The sequence below is a fragment of the Eschrichtius robustus genome, chromosome 7, assembly GCF_028021215.1.
Source record: "Eschrichtius robustus isolate mEscRob2 chromosome 7, mEscRob2.pri, whole genome shotgun sequence".
Taxonomy (NCBI): Eukaryota; Metazoa; Chordata; class Mammalia; order Artiodactyla; family Eschrichtiidae; genus Eschrichtius; species Eschrichtius robustus.
This window is the reverse complement of record NC_090830.1, coordinates 127,928,556-127,951,988: the sequence shown is the minus strand read 5'-3', so window position 1 is coordinate 127,951,988 and position 23,433 is coordinate 127,928,556. Positions and strand designations below refer to the sequence as shown.

At 50.1% G+C, this 23,433-nt stretch overlaps 1 protein-coding gene across 3 annotated transcripts; it reads right to left on the bottom strand.

Moving 5' to 3' along the window:
• Positions 1 to 22,769, bottom strand: BAG3 (BAG cochaperone 3). Of its 3 annotated transcripts, none has more exons than XM_068548661.1 (6): positions 22,687 to 22,769; positions 22,471 to 22,563; positions 21,730 to 22,153; positions 6,468 to 6,782; positions 4,647 to 5,051; positions 1 to 1,375 (listed from the first exon to the last, which is right to left on the bottom strand). In XM_068548661.1, exons 3-6 carry the CDS (start codon positions 21,913 to 21,915, stop codon positions 560 to 562), a joined length of 1,722 nt encoding a protein of 573 aa, XP_068404762.1. In that variant the 5' UTR covers positions 21,916 to 22,153; positions 22,471 to 22,563; positions 22,687 to 22,769; the 3' UTR covers positions 1 to 559. The 3 variants fall into 3 exon arrangements, with proteins under 3 accessions (XP_068404762.1, XP_068404763.1, XP_068404764.1); XM_068548662.1 differs by having other exon boundaries at positions 21,730 to 22,085; XM_068548663.1 differs by having other exon boundaries at positions 21,730 to 22,563; positions 22,698 to 22,765.
• Between the last annotated feature and the right edge of the window lie 664 nt (positions 22,770 to 23,433).

Sequence of the window (23,433 nt, the reverse complement as noted above, 5' to 3'; positions counted from 1 at the left end):
TTTTGAGTTACATTATTACTTTATTTTCCTTTTTTAAAATGTAGCATTAAAGTCATCCAACATACAGATATTCCTACGGCTCCTTACACATTTTATTCTATCTAAAGTTAAGTCTTTTAGCTATGAGATGACAAAAATCATCCCATTAAAATGGCAACACGTCTGAAAAATGGGTTTCATATTTACTGATGAGACATTGACTCCCCATCTACCCCCGCAAAAACTCCTTCAGTCCAGAGCTGTAGAAAGATAGTTCACATCCATGACTAACATGTGGGACCCATACAGAGAGGGCTCCAAAACAACAAGCTATGGGGTTAAACTTCTGTAACAAGCAACTTCTTTATTTGTACAGAATACGAATACAGAAGAAAAGCATCATTCTCCTTTCAGCCCTTTTATTAGTGTGTTTTGCCTCCACCCAAGTTACTGTGTACCAAGCGGCTATGAATAGTAAAAACCAACTGATTTTAAGTCCCTGAAATGCATGCAACTTAAAATTCTCTAAAGCACACAATCAGTTCCCAGTCTCCGGGGCTGATTTTTTATTTAGTGGAGACTATGGTGCTGCTGGGTTAGCAGCTGTGTCTGTCGTGCTGCTGGGGTTTGGAGTTGCTGCTTCTTTGGCTTCTGGCTGCTGGGTTTCAGTATTGGGATCTTCTCCATTTCCAGCACTTTTCTTGCTCTTGTCTGCTGTCATGGCACCCATCTCCATGATTTCCTGAAGTGGCTGATCGGTTTCAAGGGAGCTGGGCTGGAGTTCATAAACCTGGACTTGACCTGGGACATCTATTGCTTTCTGTTCAAGTTTTTCCAGGATGGTCTGAACCTTCCTGACGCCATCTCTCCTGGTCTGGCGGACATCAGCTCGTCCTTCTGGGTCTACCGAATCCAGGGCCAGTAGCTCTTTGGTCAAATACTCTTCTATCATCAGGTACTTTTTGTCCGTCTTCTTGCCTTCAAAGTTGTCCACAGCCAGCTCCAGCCCTTGCACCTTCTCCAAGATGGTTTCTATTTTCAGCACACCTGGATGTTTTGGGGGTACCTCAGCTTCTCCTGGTTTTGGGGTTGTGGCTTCTGCAGGGACAGGGCTGGGGGCTGCTCTCTCTTCTGCAGCCACGTTCTTGGGGGCAAAGGGGATGGCAGAAGGGGCGGGGCTGGGAGGACAAGGCACGGGAGTAGAGGGAACCTTTACTTCCACTTTCTCAGAGGGAGGCGGGGGCTTCTGCGAAACAGGTTGAGAATCCACCTCTTTGCGGATCACTTGAATCGGGATGTGTCCAGGAGGGAGATCTGGTCCAGCTGGGCCTGGCTTGCTTTCTGGCTTGTTTTCAGGTTGGGGAATAGGCGAAGGTTCTCGATGGGTCATGGGTTGCTGAGAAGAGGCAAGGACACAGAGATAGTTTTAATAACTGGCTGAGAGTCACAGGCAGTCGTTTGTAGCTAGTACTGACTAGAAGAAAACAGAAATGACTTTTTTAAAGTTTAATAGTATAAGAGGGATTTTCAAAGTCAGCCAAACCTGTTACAAAATTAAAATATGATATTCATCATGTGTGTGACCAAACCATTGTTATGCTTTCATTCGTTAACCTTGGTCTCTTGGTCTGTCATCTCTCACTGAATTTTTCTGGAGATGGTATTCTTACGGCAATGAAAAGAAAACCAATATAATTTTCTAAAATGAAAATACCAAAAACTCATGCTGACGGCTGAGTTACTTTACCTCAAAGCAAAGTCCTGGATGACTCAGACCTTCAGGTGATGGAGCCATGGAGTAATAATTGCCACTTGCCCCCCTTCATTACCCTGTGTGACAGTCTCTGCTCAGGGTGTGGCCTTCCCATCTCCTGTTTCAGAAAAGTTATAATCGTCTTCTTTTTTTTTTTTAAACCTATGACAGCCTTGTGGTTTCTGCCCAGACTGATGTAATTTTTGAGAATAAGCAAGATGCTGAAAATGGGTAACGCAGTAAGAATTCTGCTTGGACACATTTGTGCCAGAGCTAACATTCAGCAGTGCAGAGTCTCTGCACTGACTACATTGGCTACAGAGGCTGAGATACTCTTTAATACGACTATAAGCTATAGCGATATTTAAAAAAATTAACTATGCTTGAAACAGAAATATCTTGGTTCACCTAGCATTTAAGTGAACATCTAAAACCCCCTTAAAAATCTCACACACTGATTTTATCAACTGGGAAGTAGGAGTTGGACTACATTATTTCTAAAGTACTCCATATTAAAGACACTAAATCCCACTATAATGTTCAGTTAGGTCAAATCTCTGCAAGCCTCTAAAAAGGGATTTCTAAACAAGCTATAAAAGGGAGGCCACTACAAACAAATAAGATTAAGTGGAAATAGGATTAAATATTGTTTCACCAATTATAGAAAATATTGATAATATGGGAAAGATACGAGAGAAAACATCTCCAGCTTTGCAAACGGGCACTTCTTTCCCATTTGAAAGGATTACTGAGTCTGAGTAAGGATCTGATGGACACTTGGCTGTTTGAACACCAGTAGCCTCCTTTTCCATCAAATCTCTTCTGCCAACCAGAAATGCCTAACTTTGGCCCTTAGCACTCATGAACCAGCCACACGCCTCTTCTTGGGTTTTAAAACAATGGCTGAGTCAGTGACTTTGGAAACACTTAAGAGGGGGTGCCCTATGGCTTGTACTCTTCAAAAATGTCAAGGTCATGAAAGCAGAGAAAGACTGAGAAACTGTTCCGGATTAAAGGAGACTAAAGGAAAACAACATCTGCATGCAGTGCTCATGATCCTAGATTAGATCCTGAAACAGGAGGAAATTGCTATAAAGGAGATCTGAAAATGGACTGTGTATGAGACAACAATGTTTTAAGGACGTTAAACTTCCTGCATCTGATAATTCTACTGTGGGTATGAATGAGAAGGTTGCTCTCTTAGGAAAATATCTGCTGACATATTTAGGGGTACAGGGCATGATATTTACAATTAAACCTCAAACAAAAAATATAGATAATATATGGAGAGAGGAAAAAATGACAAAGGAAATGTAGCAAAATGTTAACAGTGAATATGGGTGAACCTTTGCTTTCATGACCTTCATATATACTGGACTTCTCTTCTGTAAGGTTGAAATCATTTCCAAATAAAAAAAAAAGCAAAATTTCCAAATAATAAAAAAGCAAACAAACAAACAAATAAAAAAACAATAAAAGGAGGTGTTCTGTTTGAGGGCCCTGAACAGGGTCACCATCTGTAGTAAGAAGATGCCCTGCATTTGTTTACAGGGCACTTTCCTTTTAAAAACTGTGACCAAGGGACTTCCCTGGTGGCACAGTGGTTAAGAAACCGCCTGCCAATGCAGAGGACGTGGGTTCGAGCCCTGGTCCGGGAAGATCCCACATGCCACGGAGAAACGAAGCCCGTGCGCCACAACTCCTGAGCCTGCGATCTAGAGCCCGTGAGCCACAACTACTGAGCCCACGCACCATAGCTACTGAAGCCCGTGCGCCTAGAGCCCGTGCTCCACAACAAGAGAAGCCATCGCAGTGAGAAGCCCGCGCACCGCAAGGAAGAGTAGTAGCTCCCGCTCGCCGCAACTAGAGAAAGCCCGCGCGCACCAATGAAGACCCAACACAGCCAGCCATACATACATACATACATACATACATACATACATACATACATAAATGTAAAGGCACTTCCATAATGTTGAAAAAAATAAATAAATATTTAAAAAACAATAAAAAATAAAAACCGTGACCGAGAATTCACTCAGCAGCTGAGGGGCCCCGGCTGCCAAGTGTTCTTCGGCTAAAACTAGAAGACTTCCTCCCCCAGGAACCAGTGCCTGCACGTCTCTACTGAAGGATAAGCGGGCCCTGCCTGTAACTTTCACCAGGCAGGAAGGAAGGTTTCCCATCCGCCCAGCCAGAGCCGGGCATCGGCCAGGGAACATGGTCCTCTACCGCAAAGGAGGAGAAAGGAGTAAGACATGCTCCCTGTGGTCAAGGTCAGAGCAGAGCTGAAGAGAGCAGATGAACACTTTTGAAATAAATGCACAGAATGATCAGATGCTGAACTGTAAGGGACTCATACTAGGCACCGTGGGAAAGACGAGGAGGCTACATGGAAGTGGCAAGACTGGCTTGTCCCTTGGAGGATGGGGACAGCTTGGATTGTGAAGGCATGTCAGGAAGTGGGTTCAGCACAAGCAAAGGCACAAAAGAGGAGACAACAGAGTGAAGGGCCTGCAGAGTGCAGGAAGGGGTGTGAGTGAGGCAGGAGACGAGGCTGAGGGTGGGGTGTGGAGGGGCTGCAGGGCACTGCAAGGGTATGGTGGGCACTGAGACACCTGGGCCCCACGTGTGTGACGCTATGTTCTGCCCGCTGTTTCCCACGGCGGCGGCTGGAGCTCTGCCCCTGAGGCAGCTGCAACGGAAAATGAGCAAAAGCTGTCGAAAGCACTGGAGGTTCACAGCCCTCGCCTGCATTTCTGCTGACGACCAGCCGTTTTCAGGATCTCGCTCTCCTCCAGATATGTGCGTAAACCAGGAAAGGCTGGTGGGGCGACCCAGGGCACCTGCACAGAGCTCCTCGGGCCCTGGAGAGACAGTGCCCCAGCTAGTCTGCCGACACCGACTCCCATACCTGAGGCCTGTCGACCACGGTGTGCACGCGGAGGGACGGCGGGGAGTGCACCGGCGTGCTGCTTCTGGCTGGAGAGCCCTCCTGGCTGGACGCACCCCGGACGGGTGACCGGAACGGGGATGCTGCCCACATGGTCCGGGGCTCCCAGTCATCTCCCTGGATCTTGTGGTACACAGGCTGGTGGGTCTGGTATTCGCCCTGCTGAGCTGGGTAGTGGGTCTTCTGGGCTTGGTGGAAGGAGGGCTGGGCTGCCGGCCGGGTGACATTCTGCTCATGTATCACAGGGATGGAGATATAGCCCCGGGGCAGCTGGTGACTGCCCAGGCTGCTCCTGCCAGAGGAGGAGGGCAGGCTGGCCGAGGAGGACGAGGACGAGCAGTCCGAGGCAGCCGGAGACTGGGATCGCTGCAAGACGCAAAGGGTAGATGCACAGCCCCGTGAATCACCATCTGTCTGGCCCTCCGACTCTGTCCCCGTTATGCGCCTGCTCTGGGCAGCAGGTTTAATATGACCTCCCGTCTGTAAGCCTTTCCATTTTCAAAGTGTAGTGTTAAGACTGGGAGCTCAGGAGTTAAGAGGCCTGGGCTCAAATTTCTTAACAGCTCAATAGCTTTAGGCGCCGCGTTTAAAATATAGAAAAGAGTAACCCCTCCCTCACTGGGCTGACTTGACGATTCGGTAAAATAATCTGTGCGTGTGTCCCAGCCCCAGTGCCACACACAGGAAGCGCTCGCTACATTTTATTTATTTTTGTCACTTCATTTCCTCTTTCCGTAACTCTTTTCCTGCTTATCCACAGAGAACTCAGCTGGGCACTGGCAACTGTGTCCCCTGTGTGGACCGAGGCAGGCCAGGCCCCTTTCCCTTCCCAACCACCTACTTTCTATTCTAGAAAATCAGAAGGGTGTTTCCCCAGCTGGCTTCTAAGGGCCCTGCTAGCTTAAATTTGTTAAGGTTTCTCTGACTGATGTGTCACTTTTGATTTTTACAACAAAAACATTACAAATTCAGGTACCGCTTCTCCAAGAAAGGGAAAAGAGCCTCCTGGTGTCCCACATTAACTATGATTTTTCACCCCCGGAGCAAGCATTTGTGCTCAAGAGCAGTGCAGGGGACACGATGGGATGGTGTGCAGACAGGAAAACCAAGAGGGCTTACGGCTCAGGATTCCTACTGGGGTCCACTGGCCTTCAAATCTCAGCTAAGAACTGGATTAAGAACTATTCTTTAGACATTAGTGCAAGAAGTGTCGGCTTCAGGCTTAAAACCTGAAAAGCAGCTGCCTTCCTGACTCCTAATTTTACATTTCCTTTTAAACTGTGGACACTGTAAGGGCAGGTATGCGGTCTCATTTTCACGTCAGTATAGCTCCAAGCAGTTAATACTTACCTGTAAACACTGAACTGAATGAAACAACACAGAGTATCTCTGTATTTCTGATACAGAAAGCTCGGTGGGTGTACGGGGCATCGCATGAGGAGCCAGAAGGCCAGGCTTCCAGTCCCAGCGATGCCACTTCCAACTTTATGACTTTGGACCAAGCTGTTTACCCTTCTGAGCCCCAATTCCTTAACTACCAAAATACACCATGATCCCCGCCCACCTGAAAAACCAACCTGTGAGACGCTGGGGGGACGCAGGGCTGTCTTGCAAGCGATCTTTGCTGGGTGACCTCTGACGCTGCAGGCCAGGCCCAGATGCCCCGCATCTCACCAGGCGTTGCCCTGGGCACCGCATCAGGGTCTGGGGCAGCCTAGGAAGCACAAAACCTGGCACCCCCGGGTCGCACCCCACAGGCCCGCGAGCCAAGCCTCTCCTTACCTCAGGTCCATGGGCGGCTGGGGGCTGGGCTGCCGCCTGTCCACACTGTTTATCTGGCTGGGCGGCTTCCGCCACTCCCCGCAGAGGTGACTGGGGCCTCTGCGGGGCCGCCGGGGCTACCTCGGTTTGGAAGCGCTGCGTCCCAGGCTGGGGGTAGGCGAAGACAGGATGTGGCTGCCGGCTCTGGGCACCGTCGTGGAGGACGGGGATGGGAATGTAGCCTGGCCGGAGCCGGGGGTACACGGCGTGGCCTTCCCTGATGGGCAGCGGCCTGGAGCCCTCCCTCGAAGGCCCGTTTGCAGAGGATGCGGTTTCCTAAGATAAAGAGAAACACAGACCTGTTAGAAACTGGGAAGGAGACAGCCCTGAAGAGGGACAAGCACGGCGCCGAGCACTCCGATCTTACAGAGGGACCCTGGGTCCCACCGTGCCAGCCAGGGCAGCTGAGCACAGAAAGCGTGGGTGCCTCCCCTGACCCCCCACTTCTTCCAGACGCCCCCTCCCCTGCTGAAGCCGCTGTACGTACAGCAGTTTAAGAATCAGAAGCATCCAGAAGAAGCAGGGGAGCCAAGGTATCTGTTGAGCACAAGAGAAGTCCCAGTTTCCCAAACTGGTAAGACGGGTTTCTTTTCTGGGTGACACGGCAGCAGTGCATATAGGAGAGTCACTGACCGCCTCCCAAATCTTCAGACCCAGATCAGAAGGTGCGAGGAGCATTTAATTCCAACTCCCTAAGCTACAGCCAGCTTCTCTGCTTTCTAAAAGGTCCTCACGTCTCCTAGCGATACAGACCAACGCAGGCCACAGCTTGGAAATCTGCCGAGAAGGGGCGGCAGCGGGGAGGCTGCCTCCTCAGGAATATTTTCAGAACGAGCTGCGAGAAAGGGAGATACACAAGGAATGCAGAAGCAGCACAGGATGAGAACAAAACCCGGGGATTAATTGTGCTGGTCTTGTGATGCCAACAAAGCTTGCTTGGCGAGGAGCGGCTGGGTCTCTCTTGTGTCCTCTCACGAAGTTCTCCCTTCAGCGGCCTGGCTATTTTGGGACCCTTGAGAAGGCCAAGTTCCAGAGGTACCACAGAGAAAGATCTTGTTTCAGACAACAAGGCTGGCCCGTCACTCACCGGGCAATGTCACTTCTCACCAAGCAGAGGCTGGGCAACTGAAACCAGGGACCCCCACGGCTTCCGGTCCTGACGATGTCCTGAGCACTAGAGGGTCCTCTTATGGAGGAGGGGGCTGAGGATTTGTGCCACGTACACACACCCGAGTGGGTGAACTATTAAGGAGGAGTGTGATCCTTCCTCACGAGGCATCCCTCTGAACTGCAAACGAACGCCAAAAGCTGAGGGTCTAGGAGCTTCAGGGTGTAATTCCCAGTGGGGCAAAACCGGTCATAAGTAGGGAAAGCGGAGGGCTGACCCTGGAACTTAGCCCTTTCAGACCCACGAACTTGCTTCTCTCCTGCCGAGCCCCGCCCCAGAGGGCCTCCAGCACGAAGGAGAGGCCAGGGTGTTGCCATGTCCTTGGGGACGCCAGCAGACAGGCACTCTCAGATTAGAAAAGCCACGTGCTCAGGGCAGCGGCATTATTTTAGCCTGCTTAACTCAGGTCACCCAAGAGCAGGTCCACGCCTCACATTCGGAACCAAATTCCTGCCATGAGAGGGACACCAAAAGGGAGGCAGCAAGAGGGACCGAAGAAACGCCGTGCTGCTCGGTGCTGACTCGCAACAGGCCATCTGGGCATTTTCTCCACGCACTGGGCACCTTCCTTCCAGCCTGGACAAGGGCCGGGGCATCATCTCTGCGGGCTTCCTCCTGGCCACGCACAAAAGCAGAGCTGAGCAGTCAGCAGCCCTCATCCGCTGACTGGCCCCTGGTGAACGTCCTGCTCCCGAGTTGCTTGGTACCATGGGATTACCAAACCAGCGAGGCATGATCCCTGCCACCTGGGGGCTGCATGAAACAAACAGGAAGCAAAGCTACCTGGAAAGCACAGGAGGCCCTGCAGATGGGGGACCGCCCGGGCTTTCCTAGTAAGAGGGGGCTTTCCTAGAGAGGATGCAAGTTCATTCTTACCTCTGTTAGTAACAGTTCTTTCATCTGGGGTAATTCTCTTAACCTCGGTGAGCCTTAACCCCCTTTTCTAGAAAATGAGCTAGCAACACCCACTTCATAGGACTGTCGTGAGGTTTTACGAGGGCACATCAAGAGGCATGCCTCCCCCCCCCAAAAAAAAGAGGGATGCCAGGAAGGCCAAAAGGCATGTGAATTCCCCCCCTAAACAGGCCCATGATTATGCTCCTCAGACCCCAAAGTGTCAGAGGAATCAAAGCTGAAGGACGAAGTTAACTGGTGGTGACTGGAGTAGAATGGTGACTGCACCTGGAGAAAACGGAGTCGTCTGGGAAGGAACCTTCAGAGGGGATGGAAACGTTCTCCGTCTTTCTCTGGGTGGTGGTAAATGGGTGTACATCCGTGTCGAAGTCTCTCACACCATACACTTCCCTGGGACCCTCACACTGCCCCTCCCCTGGCACATTCCACCCACACTGTCCAGACCGAACAGGTGAGGGCTGCCACCCCCAGCATCGCCCCACAGCCGGCTGCTGGCTGGGTCTCCACCTCAGACCCTCCCGGGGCCTGGAAACCGTACAGAGGCCTGGCTGAGGCTTGCCCGCTCCTGGGGGAAGCCCCCGGATCCAGAAGGTACTGGAGCGGGCCTGCCACGAGTTGTGCTTTTTATGCATCTCCCTGAGTATATTTTGTGCCTCAACTGAAAGAGAAAAGGGAAGAAAAAGGAAGGAAGAGGGGAAGGCGGGCGGGAGAGCAGTTCCGCCTGCCCCAGGGGCTGCGACAGCAGAGCCGATACCTGACCTGGTCTTGGGAGTAGTGCCACGTCTGGGTCAGTGGAGGGAGCGTGCGGTCACCGCAGGCAGGGCTGGGGGTGTCAGGGGCCCAAGCTGGAAGGCAGGGTGGCTACGGGAGGCCTGGAGGCTGCTTTCCTACAGTCCTGAGGTCTGCACTCCTGGTTCCGTGTGAATTAACGACCCATTTATGCCATTTGATAAAAACCCACACATCTCTCATGATGGCCTCTGAAAGAAGGCGGGCTCCCTTGCCACTCTGGTGGGGGCTTTGTTTAGAAAACACTGCTTTAGGTAAGTTAAAAAGACCACCTCTCTTCTACAGAATAGAAAACTAACACTTCTACGTGAATAATTTAAACTGAAAATGAAACGCCCACCCATAACAAGGTCTGCACCAGATGCTGACACCACCTGTTTCTACTCTCCTCTCATCAGAGCCCTGTCAACAGCAAATGCTTCAGTTTTACTAACCAAAAAGCACTGCCCCAAAGAGTTAAATTGCCCTTCCTATCTTCTGTGGTGTTCTCATCACAGTCTAGTAAAAAAAAAAAAAAGACGTAATTTTTTTCAAAGGAAAAAGTTTGGTTTTTTTTTTTTTGGCCACGCCGCGCGGCATGTAGGATCAAACCCGCGCCCCCTGCGTTGGAAGCGGGGAGTCTTAACCGCTGGACCGCCAGGGAAGTCCAAGAAAAAAGTTTTTTAAATGTTTAATATTTATAATTCTCCTAGAATATGACTAGAACGTGTCTCCTCAGTCTCATAAGAAGTGTTCTTGAGTTCAAGCCCAAGCCTATTGGTTATACCAACCAGCATCTTTTATAGAAGAAAGGCACTACCTGCCCCACCCTGACTTCACTGGGGACTGGGGACTCCGTCTCCTGGGGGTTACACTTGTGTGTGACCCCGTGATAGGGACGGGGTGCCATCACAGTCACCAAGCAGATGACAGCCAGCCCTGCCTCCTCGTCACCACCTGCCTTAGCTCCCTAAGGAGCAGTGATGGCATTACAGGAAGTGTTTTCCAATCAGCTCAGCTCATTATCCTTATCTGTGGGCAGAGCCATCAGGAATACATACATATGAAATCCAATTAGGAAATAAGAGCCTGACTTCCACTGCTTATCTCACTGCATTAATTTATAAAATGAACCGGTTCACGCTTCTTCTTTGTGCATTGCATTAAAATCCTCTGCGGGTGCCAAACAACTCCATGAGAAGGCCGGGAAAAAAAGCAGGGAAAACTACCTCAGGTGAGCCAAAGTCTGCCCTATCGAGTACAAGATATTATTCCTAGACAAGCCTGGGGCCAGGTTCTTAGCTTGGATGAGCCCGTGGCTCACACAGGTCTTGTTTGCTTAACAGCACAACTAAACGTCACTACTGAGTTTTAGTAACAATGTGGGTGCTCAGGGGACAGCTAGGAGACTTGGAAAGAGGCTGCGCTTGGTCCTAAAGCTGGCTCTGCCCTGGAATATGTGCGCTACGCAAGCAGCTCACATCCCCTCCCTGGGCCTTAGTTTCCCCAGCTGTGAAACGAAGGGGAGGCCCAGGTGTTCTGTAAAGCAGTGGTTCTCAGACTCTAGGGGGCGTCTGGAGCGCCCAGGAAATAGAAAAAAGTGCAGACGCTACGCTCAAACCCCAACAAAGTCTGACTCAGAAGGTGTGTGGGCAAGTCCAGCCCCCATGGCACTGGGAGCACTGACCTAAAGGAGGTTCCTTGCAGCCCTGACGTTCTCCGTGACCTCTGATTCCAAGATCTCTTCTAGCTCTAAACACCTACATAAAGCTCAAAAACAAGGAAAAGCTGACGTGGCGGAAATCGACCACTCTTGACTGTACCCAGTTAAATCACATTAGAACTCTCTGGAATTCAAGGTGCTCCAAAGTTTCATGAACCAAGCGAAGAGGAGGAAGCCGCTGACCTTGCACCTTAAAAGCGGGGCGGAACCATAAACCCTGAAAACGGCGCCCCTGTGAGCCCCGACCCCAGCTCCACGGTACAGTGCTCTTTCAAACGTGGGCTCAACACCTACAAACCACAGTCTGAATGAAGGGGAACAGCGACAAAGGCAACTCTGAGGGCTGCCCTGCAGCACCTCCGCCTCGACAGCCTGGAGTCCTAAGTAGGACACAGATTCTATCAACTGGGTTTTTAGGCCAGAAGAGTCTCACGCCTGCCAGGCAGTGACTTTTACTAAAGACACTTCAGAACTCCTAAAACAAAGAAAAAAAGATGGCGGGAAATAAGAATCCTGGGACTCCCCATTTAGCGAGGACGTGGATCTAAATAAAGTGGCTTGGCTTGCCTCTTTCAGGCAGGAAGCAAAACAAAAGAAAAACTTCCTTCTAAAGCGCACATAGAGACCTGAGCTTCAACATTCTACCAATACTTTCCATTTGGTATTACAGGCCACAGACATGAAATAAGGTATTATTGCCAATGTGATATATATAGAGATATCTACATCCCCACAGCCAAACTCAAAGTTCCCACTGGAATGTGGTAAAGGGTCTCTTCCACTGCCCCCAGCCCTGTCTGGGGCACGTAATGGACTTTGGGCAAATTCTGCATAATAAGTAAAGTCCACATCCACCAAAGTCTGTTTACAGCACTCCTAGTGAGACAAGAGTCTGTGCTGTAAGCAATCTAGTCCCAGGTGCTTGGAGGTTTTAACTGATATGCCCTGTTATTAAAGTATGTATACTTATCTACAAAGAGTTACAGATGTAGAAAATAAACTTATGGTTACCAGGAGGTAAGGGGTGGGGGAGGGATAAATTGGGAGATTGGGATTGACACACATTACTATATATAAAATAGATAGCTAATAAGGACCTACTGTATAGCACAGGGAACTCTACTCAATACTCTGTAATGGCCTATATGGGAAAAGAATCTAAAAAAGAGTGGATATATGTGTATGTATAACAGATTCACGTTGCTGTACACCTGAAACTAACACAACATTGTAAATCAACTATACCCCAATAAAAATTACAACAACAAAAAAAGTATCAACAACAAAAAAAGTATGTATAGTTGATCCTGGGATTACTGAGATGGGTGTCCCTATGTGCTTCTACTAGGGAAAAGCACATTTTTAAGATGTGCTTAAAATGAGAGAGATGAGCCCCTGTTTTCAAGTTGCCATTCGGGACTCCAATCCCGCCCTGCTGCTCGCCAGGTGTGTGCCCTCAGACAGGACTCCTTGCTACTAGGACTCAGTTCCCCCAGCTATAGAAATCCCCATGCCTTCCAGGGCTTTTTGCAAGATTGAAGTGAAATAAGGCACGAGAAAGTCTTTGTAAACTCTGAGCTGGGCCATGCCCTATACAACTACGTTCCTCCATTCCACAAATAGTTATTGACGGACCCAGCTTTTCCCAAGCAACAGTTGGTTGGGCCTATTGTTTACAGAGTTGTGAATTTGGGTTTAATTCCTCAGTGATCTCACCAAGTTGGTAATGAGCCTGTTAGAGTCTGAAGCCCCTTTATCTGAGAGTCTTAAGAGCACTAATGAGCAGGGATGGCACTTTCTCTGCTAAGAAATGTATCTAAAGTTTCACAACCTGGAAGCAAACACAGCTAAAAACAACTCTAGGGGCCTGAGCCCTAAACTCCCCTCTCCCTTCAACAGGCCCCAGGCGCTGAAGGGGTCTGCCTTGCAGACAAACTCACCTGAGAATCAACACGCAACCTGCAGTGACTGTGGTTCCTGCACACATGCCCCTGAGACCCAGGGGAAAGAGCCCAGCCAGGTTGGGGCAGGAGGAGCCGTCTGGGAGTAGAACATCTGCTGGTGTCCCCCTAATATTCTCAGTGCGTCCCCCCCAGGGCATATAAGCAGTCTCCAGGCCACAGCTGGGTATGTCCCCTGCTGGGGAGAGCGTTCGGGGCTCAGAGTCCCCCATGGGCCCCCTGGATCCCTCCTCAAGGATACCATGGAGCAGATGTGGCCCAAGGTCACATGGGAAGTGACTGCAGAACCAGGAAGAGAATCCCGGTCACTGGAGTTCAGCTCCTGAACTCAATGGCTTCAGGGAAATTAAAAACTACCTACTTCCTCTTCAGGAAAAAAAAAAAAAAAAAAAAGGGTAGGGATCAATCTAAAGCCATAAATCACAGACGGAGAAGTACCTGAAATTTCCATATTAGGAAGCAAAATCTTGTCTGAATTTAGATAAAGAGAACTCTTCATCCCCATGGACACATTTCCATGGGTTTCTCAAGGTTCTTTCTCAGACTCAGGTAGAACACTGTTCAGTCACCGGGCTCCTCCATCTGAGACGTCAACCATGCAAAGCATCTGTTGGTATCAGGGTGCTGGGCTTCACTGGACATGTATTTTGTACAAAACACAGTTTCGCAAAAGAAAAAAATCTCCAATTCATCAACCACAGCTCCGGCAAGGGGAGACTCCGACAGATGGTGGCAGTCTTGGGGGGATTGCTGGAGGGACTCCTCCCCCACCCTAAGCAGCCTGTCAAAGTATTCCTTCCCCAGCAACCACCCTCCCCCAAAAGGGTGGTGGCAATTAGAAACCCCCTGCCTCTCTCCTTCCACCCACGGTGACATTTCCCCGCCTTAGGGCAGGGTCCAGTACACCTGTGCAGACGGCCAGCCCCTCGTTTAACGTGGCTCCGTTTCCCCCCAACACCACTGGGCACTTGGTTCCTGCTGGCACGGTCCTCGGGCCTGTGCAGAGACTTGGAGGGAGAGCCCCACCTCAAGCAGTCGGGATTCAAGGTAAACACAGCGCCCCCTGCAGAACACAGGATACACAATTCCCCTGGCCCATCTTGGGCAGGGGATCTGGGGTGAGTCCACAGGCTGATGAGGCTGTGGGCTGCAGGTCTGGCTGAGGCTCCAGAGGGCCAACAGCCTTCATCTGCCCTCACGCCGAGTTACTGCCCAGCACCTACCACCCCCACGAGGGACACGGGAACCCCCCGGGAAGGGTGCTGAGGGTGTCTGGACACTGGTGGAAGGAGAGTCAGCTAAAGTGGTCCAGGGGCAATAAGAAGAGGCCTTGCCTTGGGAAACGAGACTTCATACCCATCCGGGAACCAACAGACCCACGTCCAGCCAGCACTGTCCACTCTGTGGGGAAGCCAAGCGCCTGTGAATCCCCTCCGACTTCTTGGCGAAGACTGGGACTGTCCCCACGGACCGCACACATGCCTCAGGTCAGGCCCTGGCTCATCACTTTCCCGATCCTCACGACCCTGCTGGACAGGTACTGGTGTATGCCCATTTCTCAGAAGGAGAGACTGAGGCTCGGGGAAGGTGAGTGATTTACCTGAGATCACCAGAACCCAGGTCTGTCAGACGCCAAGGCCGGGGATATGTTAACCCTTTCACTACTCCTGCCACCCCTGTACACTGTGTGATAATGATTGGCTAATATCTCCAAACCCTTCATCTTCTTGGGGTAAAACGCAGCAGGAGGGAAAGCATTTCATTTCGCCCGGTGGAGCTGGGCTGAGGCGCAGACCTGGAACATTCAGTTCGAGTGTGGTCTGGGTCAGGGAGCCAGGGCCTGATGCTGAGTCACTGCCTGGCTGAGGCAGGGCAGCGAGAGCGGGGCTCACCTCTGAGTCACCACAGCCCCAGGACTCCACACAAGCCCAGCATGGGGCCTCTGCAGGGAGAGAACCCAGGTCTAGCCCAGCAGGAGAGCTGGTCCTGCTCTGACACTCAGGCTCCATGGGACAATCTGGAAGATTCAAAAGCGATGTGGCTGCCTTCTCTGCCACACACATGTCCTCTCCTTTCTTCCTGCCGTTTCCATTTCTAAACTATTCATTCATTCTTTCTTTCTTTGTCCAAGAAGAATTTTTAAAATAACTGAAAAGAACAACAATTCTACTTTAAATTAAATTAAATTAAATTTTCAAGAAACTGAGAAAGTTACTTCAAAATAGGAAGCGTTTGTTCTTCAAAAGGATGCTAAGGCATTTTCAGGGGAAAGTCTTGCCTCAATCACTAGGGACACAGCTCTGCGCGGGGAGCTCTCGGCAGGCGTGGTTTACAGGCTCCTAATGTAGGCAGCAGGCAATCTACAATCCTGGGCGTTTCAGAACTGACAGTGAATAAGAGGCTTCGCTCTGCAGCGTCTGATCTTACTGCCAGCCTCATGGACAAAAGAACTGGAGAGAGACTCCTTCCGTGGCGCCGGGGCTGCTCTCTGCCGCTGTGGCTTAGCGGCGTCTGGCTGTTGCCAGCAACCGGCCTCCCCAGCAGACCTGCTCCAAGATGCTGTGTCACTGGCGGGGACAAAAAAGAGCTTCTCCAGACCCGTAAGGATGAATTTAGGGAATCAATACCAAAGTCCCCTGTGGGAAAAGGCCATTCAGAAATTCAATAAAAAGGAAGCGGCTCCTGGGAGACATTTGGGAGCAGAAGACAACACTGCTTAGGAACCAACAGAAGGCTTCCCGCGACACGCACTTCAGTAAGGGATGCTTTTCTTCAACCCGCGTGTCCACTCCGGAGCCCAGGCCCATGTTTTACTCTTCCCCACGCAGAATCCTTCACACACTGAGCCTGTAGACCCTGCCGGGCTCTGAGAGGCAGAAAGGGGAAAGAGACGCAGACTGTGTCTCTGGGACTCCCATCCCACAGGGACGTGACCCCAAGGCAAAGCAGAAAGGTGCTGCCTTTTGGAAGAAAGATTCGAATTGAAGTAATGTGGAGTCCAGAGCAGGGGCAGCCTACTTCACCAGAGAGACGGAATAAATGCTTTGTGGAAAATGGCACCGAAGGAGGCAGAACTGTCCTCTGTGTGGCCTTGAACACCATGACTTGGAGAGAGCAGGTGCTCAAAAATGTCAGAAGAGATGAATGAGTGAAGACTGGGGCCCATCTTCTAGGTTCAGACCCAGGCTCAGGAAAGGAGCCAACATTTCTGATCGGCTGTAAGAGATGGACTCAAGGCTGTTTATCAGCAGAACTGTGCCTGGCGAGCTTGGAGCATAAAGGACTGACTATAAAGAAGCAGCCAGGTCCACTAGCGGCAAGCCTGTCTGTCACCTGCGGGGGGGGTTGGGTAAACCTCTGGCCACAACAGTCTTTCTGTCTCGTCATAGCTGAGAGGCCAGGCACATCCTCTTTCTCCAAGTCTGCTTCCTCATGCATAAGGTGAGCCTGATAGCTTCCACCTTAGTGAGCTGCTCTGAGGATTTAAAGAGAGAAGGTTTGGAAAAGCACCCACCTGCGTCTGGCACATATCTATAAATATGTTGACAGACAAAAAAATAGTTCATCCCTTCCTAAAGAAATTCTCTCTGCTTAAGCTTTTACAAGCTGCCTGGCTTGCTGAAAAGCTGCCAAGGCCCCCAAAGAAATTGTCATAGAAATATGTGAAGACTTTAAGAACACCAGATATCTCACGCAGCTGCACAACGCCAAACAAGGGCTAGAGATCAGCTTCCACATCTGCAAAAGGAGGGGATTTGGAGCCTAGCTTCAAAAGTCCAGCTGTGAATCTGAGGGCTGAGGCACAAAAGGGTGTGTAGACTTGATTCACGAGCAATGGGGAGCCGGGAGGGGCTGGAGAATTCCTCAGTCAGGTATGAGAGAGGTTTCCTCGGTGTCCATCAGCACCAGAGGGTCCTCGGAGGCTGCTAATAAGCAAGGCCTTTGTCTTCTGCTCCCAGTTTTTCTATAGAAGGTGTCTTAAATATGTTAAGAGCAACATGAAAACAGCAAAACTATGAAGGAGAAAAGAGTAGGTTTGGATTACGCATGGTTTCTTAATTTTTATGAAAAATACCAGATCATTTTAAAATGTCAATAGGAAGTAACAGACATGCAGAGTGGTTTATATAAGGCAACTGTGTGTCATTCCAGAAACGAGGACAGCGCTAATCAAGCCTCATGGGTGGTATGAAGCCTTCTGACTCACAGGCAGCCCAACAGCAACAAACAACCAAGCCTTCCCGGCCCTGGCTAACGTCAAACGCTGCCACGGTTCCCAGGCACTGACTCTACCCTTGTAAAGGGTAAATATACTCCACAAAACAGGGGACAAGTTTTGCACAGTTCTTGCATAAGCCAAACACAGACTGTTCTTTAGAGGGGAAAATGAAGGTCCTGGATGAGCTGGACTCATAAGGCATCTGGCCATGTTCTTTATCCACCCCCAGCAAATCGCTATTCATCAATCATAAAGAAATTTGCTCCAGAGTAACTGCAACTTGCTGGAAATACAAAGGAGAGAATGGCCACTCGTTTCCTGACTGTGTTCCAATTCTAAGAGGCACAAGAGCTTGCAGTCAATCTGCAAAGAACAAGGTGATCTCATCTTTAAGAAAATTCAGGAAGCTCCGCTGAACATGAAGGGGAAGAAGTGGGGCTCTACTTCAGTCGACATTCAAAACATTTCCCATTTCCTCTGAAAGGATGTTCCTACCTGTCTCTCACAGAGCCTGAGGATAATCTGTCAAATTACTGTGGTGAGATTCTGCCGGCAGCGGAAGAAAAGAGGGAATGACTCTGGCTTGCTTCTTCCTGGGGTTCAGGAGGGTCTCGGGACCACCTCCCCACACCCGGCACTGGCACCCCACCAGGCTCCACCCCTCCCCACGCCACCCCTATCTTCATTCCCAGAAGCCACGCACCGGGCGAGTTTCACCACGAAGGAAGGGAGGCCCCCGTGATGGCTCTGCAGGTTAGATGTTGAGCAGGCCCCTTGAGGATGCCAAGGCCTACGCAGGCGCACGTGAAGTCACAGCTCCCCCGCCCCCCTAAGAAGTGGGATCATTGTCCTTCAGTGGCTCCCAAATGCCAGACTGCTGGAATCAAGAACCAAGAGGGAAGCTTTTTTGACATACAGATTTCTGGGCCCTACCCTGAGCAACTCGGATTCAACAAGGGGGTACCCAGCTGGCAACCTGTGTTCTTAAAAGGCTTCCCTGGAGACTGCCAGGCTTGGGAATCCGTGCCGGGGACCTCCAAGACCGGCAGAGCTAGAATAGCCCTGCTCCTCCAGGGAGGAGGGTCTCACTCTGGTCCCAGGAAGGTTTGTGAGGGAGCAGCACAGCACCACACTCCCAAGTATCTGGCCTCTGTTTATTTAGCAAGAGAGCCTGGAGGAGTGGCTGCACAGAAACTGTACATCCCCTGATTCCAAAGTGGACGTCAAGCTCTCTGCCAGAGATGGGGCCTGGACTGGTATGCAATTGCCAGGAGATTAGTGGGAAGCCCACGTGTGCAGAAAATCGATATCCGGGAAGACTGCAGGTTCAGTTGCTCAGAGTGGAGCTGGATTAAGCCCAAAGCCTTTGCCTCTAGCTGTCCTGCCTCCGCAATGAAGGGCAAGACACTCGCTTTCAGTTGCCGCCTCTGTAAAAATGGGATGGAGAGTCACTCTAACCACCTCAGGGGAATGAGAGAGAATCAATCGTTAAGACAACAGAGGATAAGACTAAACCAAAGTTCTAATCTTTTTCTTCTTTCCACGGAAGCCATTTCTGTACCTACATGGTTAAACTGTGAACACCCAGAAGCTGTCTTCTCCAGAAGAGGGCTTTCTCTGTTTTTCATGCTCAATGAATAGCTCTTTATTGATTGACAGCATCTCCTCTTGAAAGTAAGGATGCTCAGAGGGTCCTCTTAGCTCAGTTCCTCTAAAATCACCCTTTGTTTTCTGCCAGAGCCCTTTTCTCATTCCACATTAAGAAACCAAATTTCGAATATAAAGTAACAGTGAAGGATTTTCCATTGTATTTACTCTGGAGTAAGGTGTCATTCATATAAGTGAAAGTGAATTAGTCACATAGATGTTCTGTGTATATCAAAGCACAGTCTTGAAAGCAATGAAGCCCAGAGCTAATGAACTGAATGTTAGTTTTCTCCCTATGTTTTGGTACCATGCTGAGAAATCTCAAGTAATTAATTTGGTAAAGAGAGCTCTTTTCTTGAGTTGATCACATCCAGCCATCACCATCTAAGTAGTCACAGAACAGAAGTCAGCCACCCAATACTTGATGGTTGGGAGGACACAAAAATTATCAAGTATTCCAGCCTGCACGCTTCATAGTTTCATAAAAATGTAAGACACTTCTACCTTCTTCTGAACAGATACACTGCCTCTTATTAGGACTTTTCAGTGTAGTTCTCTCTTTGCTCTTGGTACTAGCTGAGTGGCCTTTGGAAACACACTTGAACTCTCTGGGGTGTTTTTGTTTTTTTTATAAATTTATTTATTACGTGGGCTCCATAGTTGTGGCTCACGGGCTCTAGAGCCCAGGTTCAGTAGTTGTGGCACACGGGCTTAGCTGCTCCAAGGCATGTGGGATCTTCCCGGACCAGGGCTCAAACCCGTGTCCCCTGCATTGGCAGGTGGATTCTTAACCACTGTGCCACCAGGGAAGCCCCTCTCTGGGTTTCTTTCTCAGAAAAATAAAGAGGCTGGGCTAAAAGATCTTTAAGGACCTTTCAACTTTAAAATTCTGACTGTTAAATTTTCAAATCAACTTTTCCAGCATCAGATTTCTGATTTAGTAGCTTGTATTTTCTACTTGTCGAGAACAATAATAGTAACTCAACCTGTTTTTTTCCCCCTTGAAAAAGTTTATAAAACCACAGCCTAACCCATCCACTGTACAGGTGCACAAAGATCTCAACGTGCTGGGTGAGTTTCATGTTGAAAACAAAGTGCCAGCAAGGTGGGACTTAACACTGCACTCACAGTGGATATGTTCAAACTTGATCTTCGCTCACCAAGGATGCCAGCGGATTCTGACCGTCCCTGTCCCTATAGGAAGGAAGCCTCAAAAGGATACTTTTTTTTGTTTTTTGTGTTTTTTTGGCCACAGTAAAGATCTACATCCTTGCAGGCTGCAGCAACAGAGCTGGTTTGAAATGAGCATCAGTTTCACTCAATAATGGGCTGAACAGACAAGCAAAAAAGTATATATGGTTATGCCCAACCCAGCTAATTATAGCCTCTGGTACTAATTTTCAAAAATAAATATACAATTAATTTCTTATAAATGTAAGCTGCTGAATTTACAATGTCTCACTGTTGGGCACCAGAGTCTTATAAATATTTTTAAGAAAAAACTGCATAAAAATGAAGGTGGATAACACAGATCTTTCTTCTAAAATAATAATTTATAAAGCATTTTTAATTTTGTGAATTTTTAAATCTTCAAAATAACTTATCAGCTCTTTATGACTTTTATTTTTATTTTGCCCAGACAACGTAACACTACCCTTTAAGTATATTTCTCTTTGCCAAGCTTTGTATTTCGAAAAAGCTCAAATTTATAGAAAATTACAAGAGTAGTACAATTAGTTATAATTTTTTAAGTTAACAGACTCATTCCAAGTTTCTATTTTCAAATTTTCGTGCTTCTAAGGATTAAGTAGTATATATCCCTGCATATATGTAAATGAGGCATCCTTCTAATACAAAAGTATTACTACACAGTTATTTGTGTATTAGAAACAAATCCTAGGTATTTTAGTAACATAACAAGGAAGGGAATGTATTGCCATTAAAAAAAAAAAGTCCCTTTCTTGCCAGTGTGAGGCAATGTCTAAGGCAATAGCCAACTAGGAGACAGTCCCACATCTTTAGTTTAGAAACTGCCTGGAAGAACAGCATCTTGTTTTTAACAAGTAATACTAGAATATATTCTTAGTGAAAACAGTTTCAACCAATAATACAATTTTAATTTCAAATACAGAATGGGAAAAAAAAAAGGAATGAATTTACACCCAGTCTCCTGAGTCACTCTGTGCCTGAGATGGGAGGGTGAAGTCAAGACACCTTCAATCAAATTCAGGAACTTTAGGGGCTAAAATTCCTAACAGACCCTAACAGACCCCCACCCCAGCTTGCCAATGGCCCCCCGGCGTCCGCCAAAGCACGGTCAGCAGGGTGAAACCAGGATCTCGGCCCTGGAAGCCGGGCGGAGGCTGCGGCGGGGCCTGGCCTGGGCCTCCGATGCTGACCAGGCCGGCCTCCCCTCGTCTCCTGGCCCACGGCCCCTCGAATCGAGCCGGTGGACCGGACCTGGCGCCACCGCGCGTGTCCCACTTCCCGCCCGACCCCCGGAAACCAAACGCGGCCCAGGGAGGACAGTCCTCTCCTGGACCTCCCCCTCGCCCCGACGCCGGCCAAGGGAGGGGGCTCGTGGGGGGGGGCAGCAGGCCGACCCCCCTGAAAGCTGGTATCCTTCTGGGGGTCCGTGCGTCCCAGGCGGCCTTCACTGACCTCCGGGGCACCGGCTCAGGCGGGCTACGGCCGGTGGGCACCTGGCGCCTCGCGTCCCCGCAGCCCGGCCCAGTCCAGCCGCCCCCTACGGCCCTGTCCCGACTGCTGGCCGTCGAGGGGGGGCCGCTGACCCGGCGGCCTGCGGCGCGGGCCCTGCTCACCTTGGGGACCTCGGGGGGTACGCGTGGGTCGTTCCACGTCGTGGTGCGGCTATTGTGGTCCACGAAGAAGGGCCAGCCGGTCTGCGGGTCGATCTTGATTTCCCAGCCAGGAGGCAGGGGGTCGCGGTCGCCGGCGCCGCTGCCGGACGCCATCTGCACCATGGGCGAGTGGGTGGCAGCGCTCATGCTGGGTCGGGGTCGGCCCAGAGGGGCGGCCGCCGGGGTGCCGGATCGCGGGGCGCCGGGTCACGGGGTCGCGGGGTGCCGGACCTCCAGGTGCAGAGTCGCTCGCTGGCCGCGGCCGGAGCTAGAGTCGTGCGCGCCGCCGACGTGTCCGGGAAGCCGGCGCCGGGCACCTTTATGAATTAAAGGAGGGGGTGACGTGGCCGTAGAGGGCTGGAAGCGTCTGGAAATAGCCTCCTCGCTGCCAAAGGGAAAGGAGGAGATAAAGGGAGGTAGCAACTGGCCAGCTAGAAACTTCTGGTCCCATCCAGATAAGTTGGCGGCGGCGCCGCTTGGATGTGGAGCTCCGCCCTGAGTCATCAGCTATAATCGTGGCGGGGAGGGGTGGGGGCGTGGGCAGGGCGTGGGCGGGGCCTCGGCCAGCCCGCCCCTCCTCCACCCCTCCACCTCCTCCCCAGCCCCAGCTTCCCCGGCGGGGGTCCCCCGGCCGAGATGGCCCTGGGGTGGGCCCGGTGCATCCGCGGAGTACGCGGCCGCCGGCCGGCAGGACTAACGAACCCCGGGGACGTAGTCTGTGTGTCCTGGGCCGGTTTCGGTTTTCAGACTCGTTCCCTCTTCTTCGAGCCGCGTGGGTGTTCCCGGGACTGGCTCCTTCGTATAAAAACAAAGTCATCGTTAGCCTTTAAAGTCGCTGGATTTAAACTCGAGTCTCTCCCACCTCCCCTTTGCATCCCCATATACTGATACTCCAGGATATTGGCGTCCCTCAGTTACGTTTTAATCACTTTTTTCCATAGGCTTAAGGGCCGTCCGGAAGGAGCTCTGGAACGTTGATCCGACACCATCACCAAGCCAGGGAGAAAATGGAAGTACAAATGGAAACTCACCTGCCTTTCTTTCGAAACCTAAAGAAAGATTGCATCAGCGCATGGTTTTATGCTCCTGAACCTCAAATCTCAAATGTAGAAACTATCATTGCATTGAACAACTTTAAAGAAAAAAAAATATTCTTTTGGGTTTGGGTCTTTTTTATAGTGGAAGTTGGTTCTTGCTATCTTAATTTGACCTTCATTTGGAAAGTAGGGGAGAATTTAAATCAGGAAAAAATTGTGTTTGGTTAATTCAGTGGTGGGTTGCACTTGTAACCTCAGCCAAGCACCTCAATTCCTCTGGGAGAGAGAGTGCGCCCCCAGAGGCAGAATGTTTGGGGGGGGTCCCATTTTAGATCCTTAGGCATGCAGACTCATTCCCTTAGCCAGAAACATTTTGAGAAGTTGCCTTGGACTAATATTGGGCCCAACTTTCCAACTCAAATGCAGAGAATACTCTGGAACCCTCAGAGACAACACCTTTTGTGTCTTCCTGCCCTCAAATTACTCCTTTTGGAGCAAATGCTAGAGAGGCCTGCCAATCACTTCCAATGGAATGATTCTCACTTACATAGGTCTACTTATTAGCTTTAAAGTACAAAAACTCAGTTTTGTGAAAACACAGAGATGATTAAGCCCCAGGGACTGACTC

Coding starts and splice junctions, on each gene's coding strand:
- BAG3 (XM_068548661.1), bottom strand. CDS start 21,915: ATGAGCGCTGCCACCCACTCGCCCATGGTGCAGATGGCGTCCGGCAGC. Junction 6,783..21,729: donor TACCCCCCGAGGTCCCCAAG/GTGAGCAGGGCC, acceptor TCTTTATCTTAG/GAAACCGCATCCTCTGCAAA. Junction 1,376..4,646: donor CCGTGGTCGACAGGCCTCAG/GTATGGGAGTCG, acceptor GCCTCTTCTCAG/CAACCCATGACCCATCGAGA.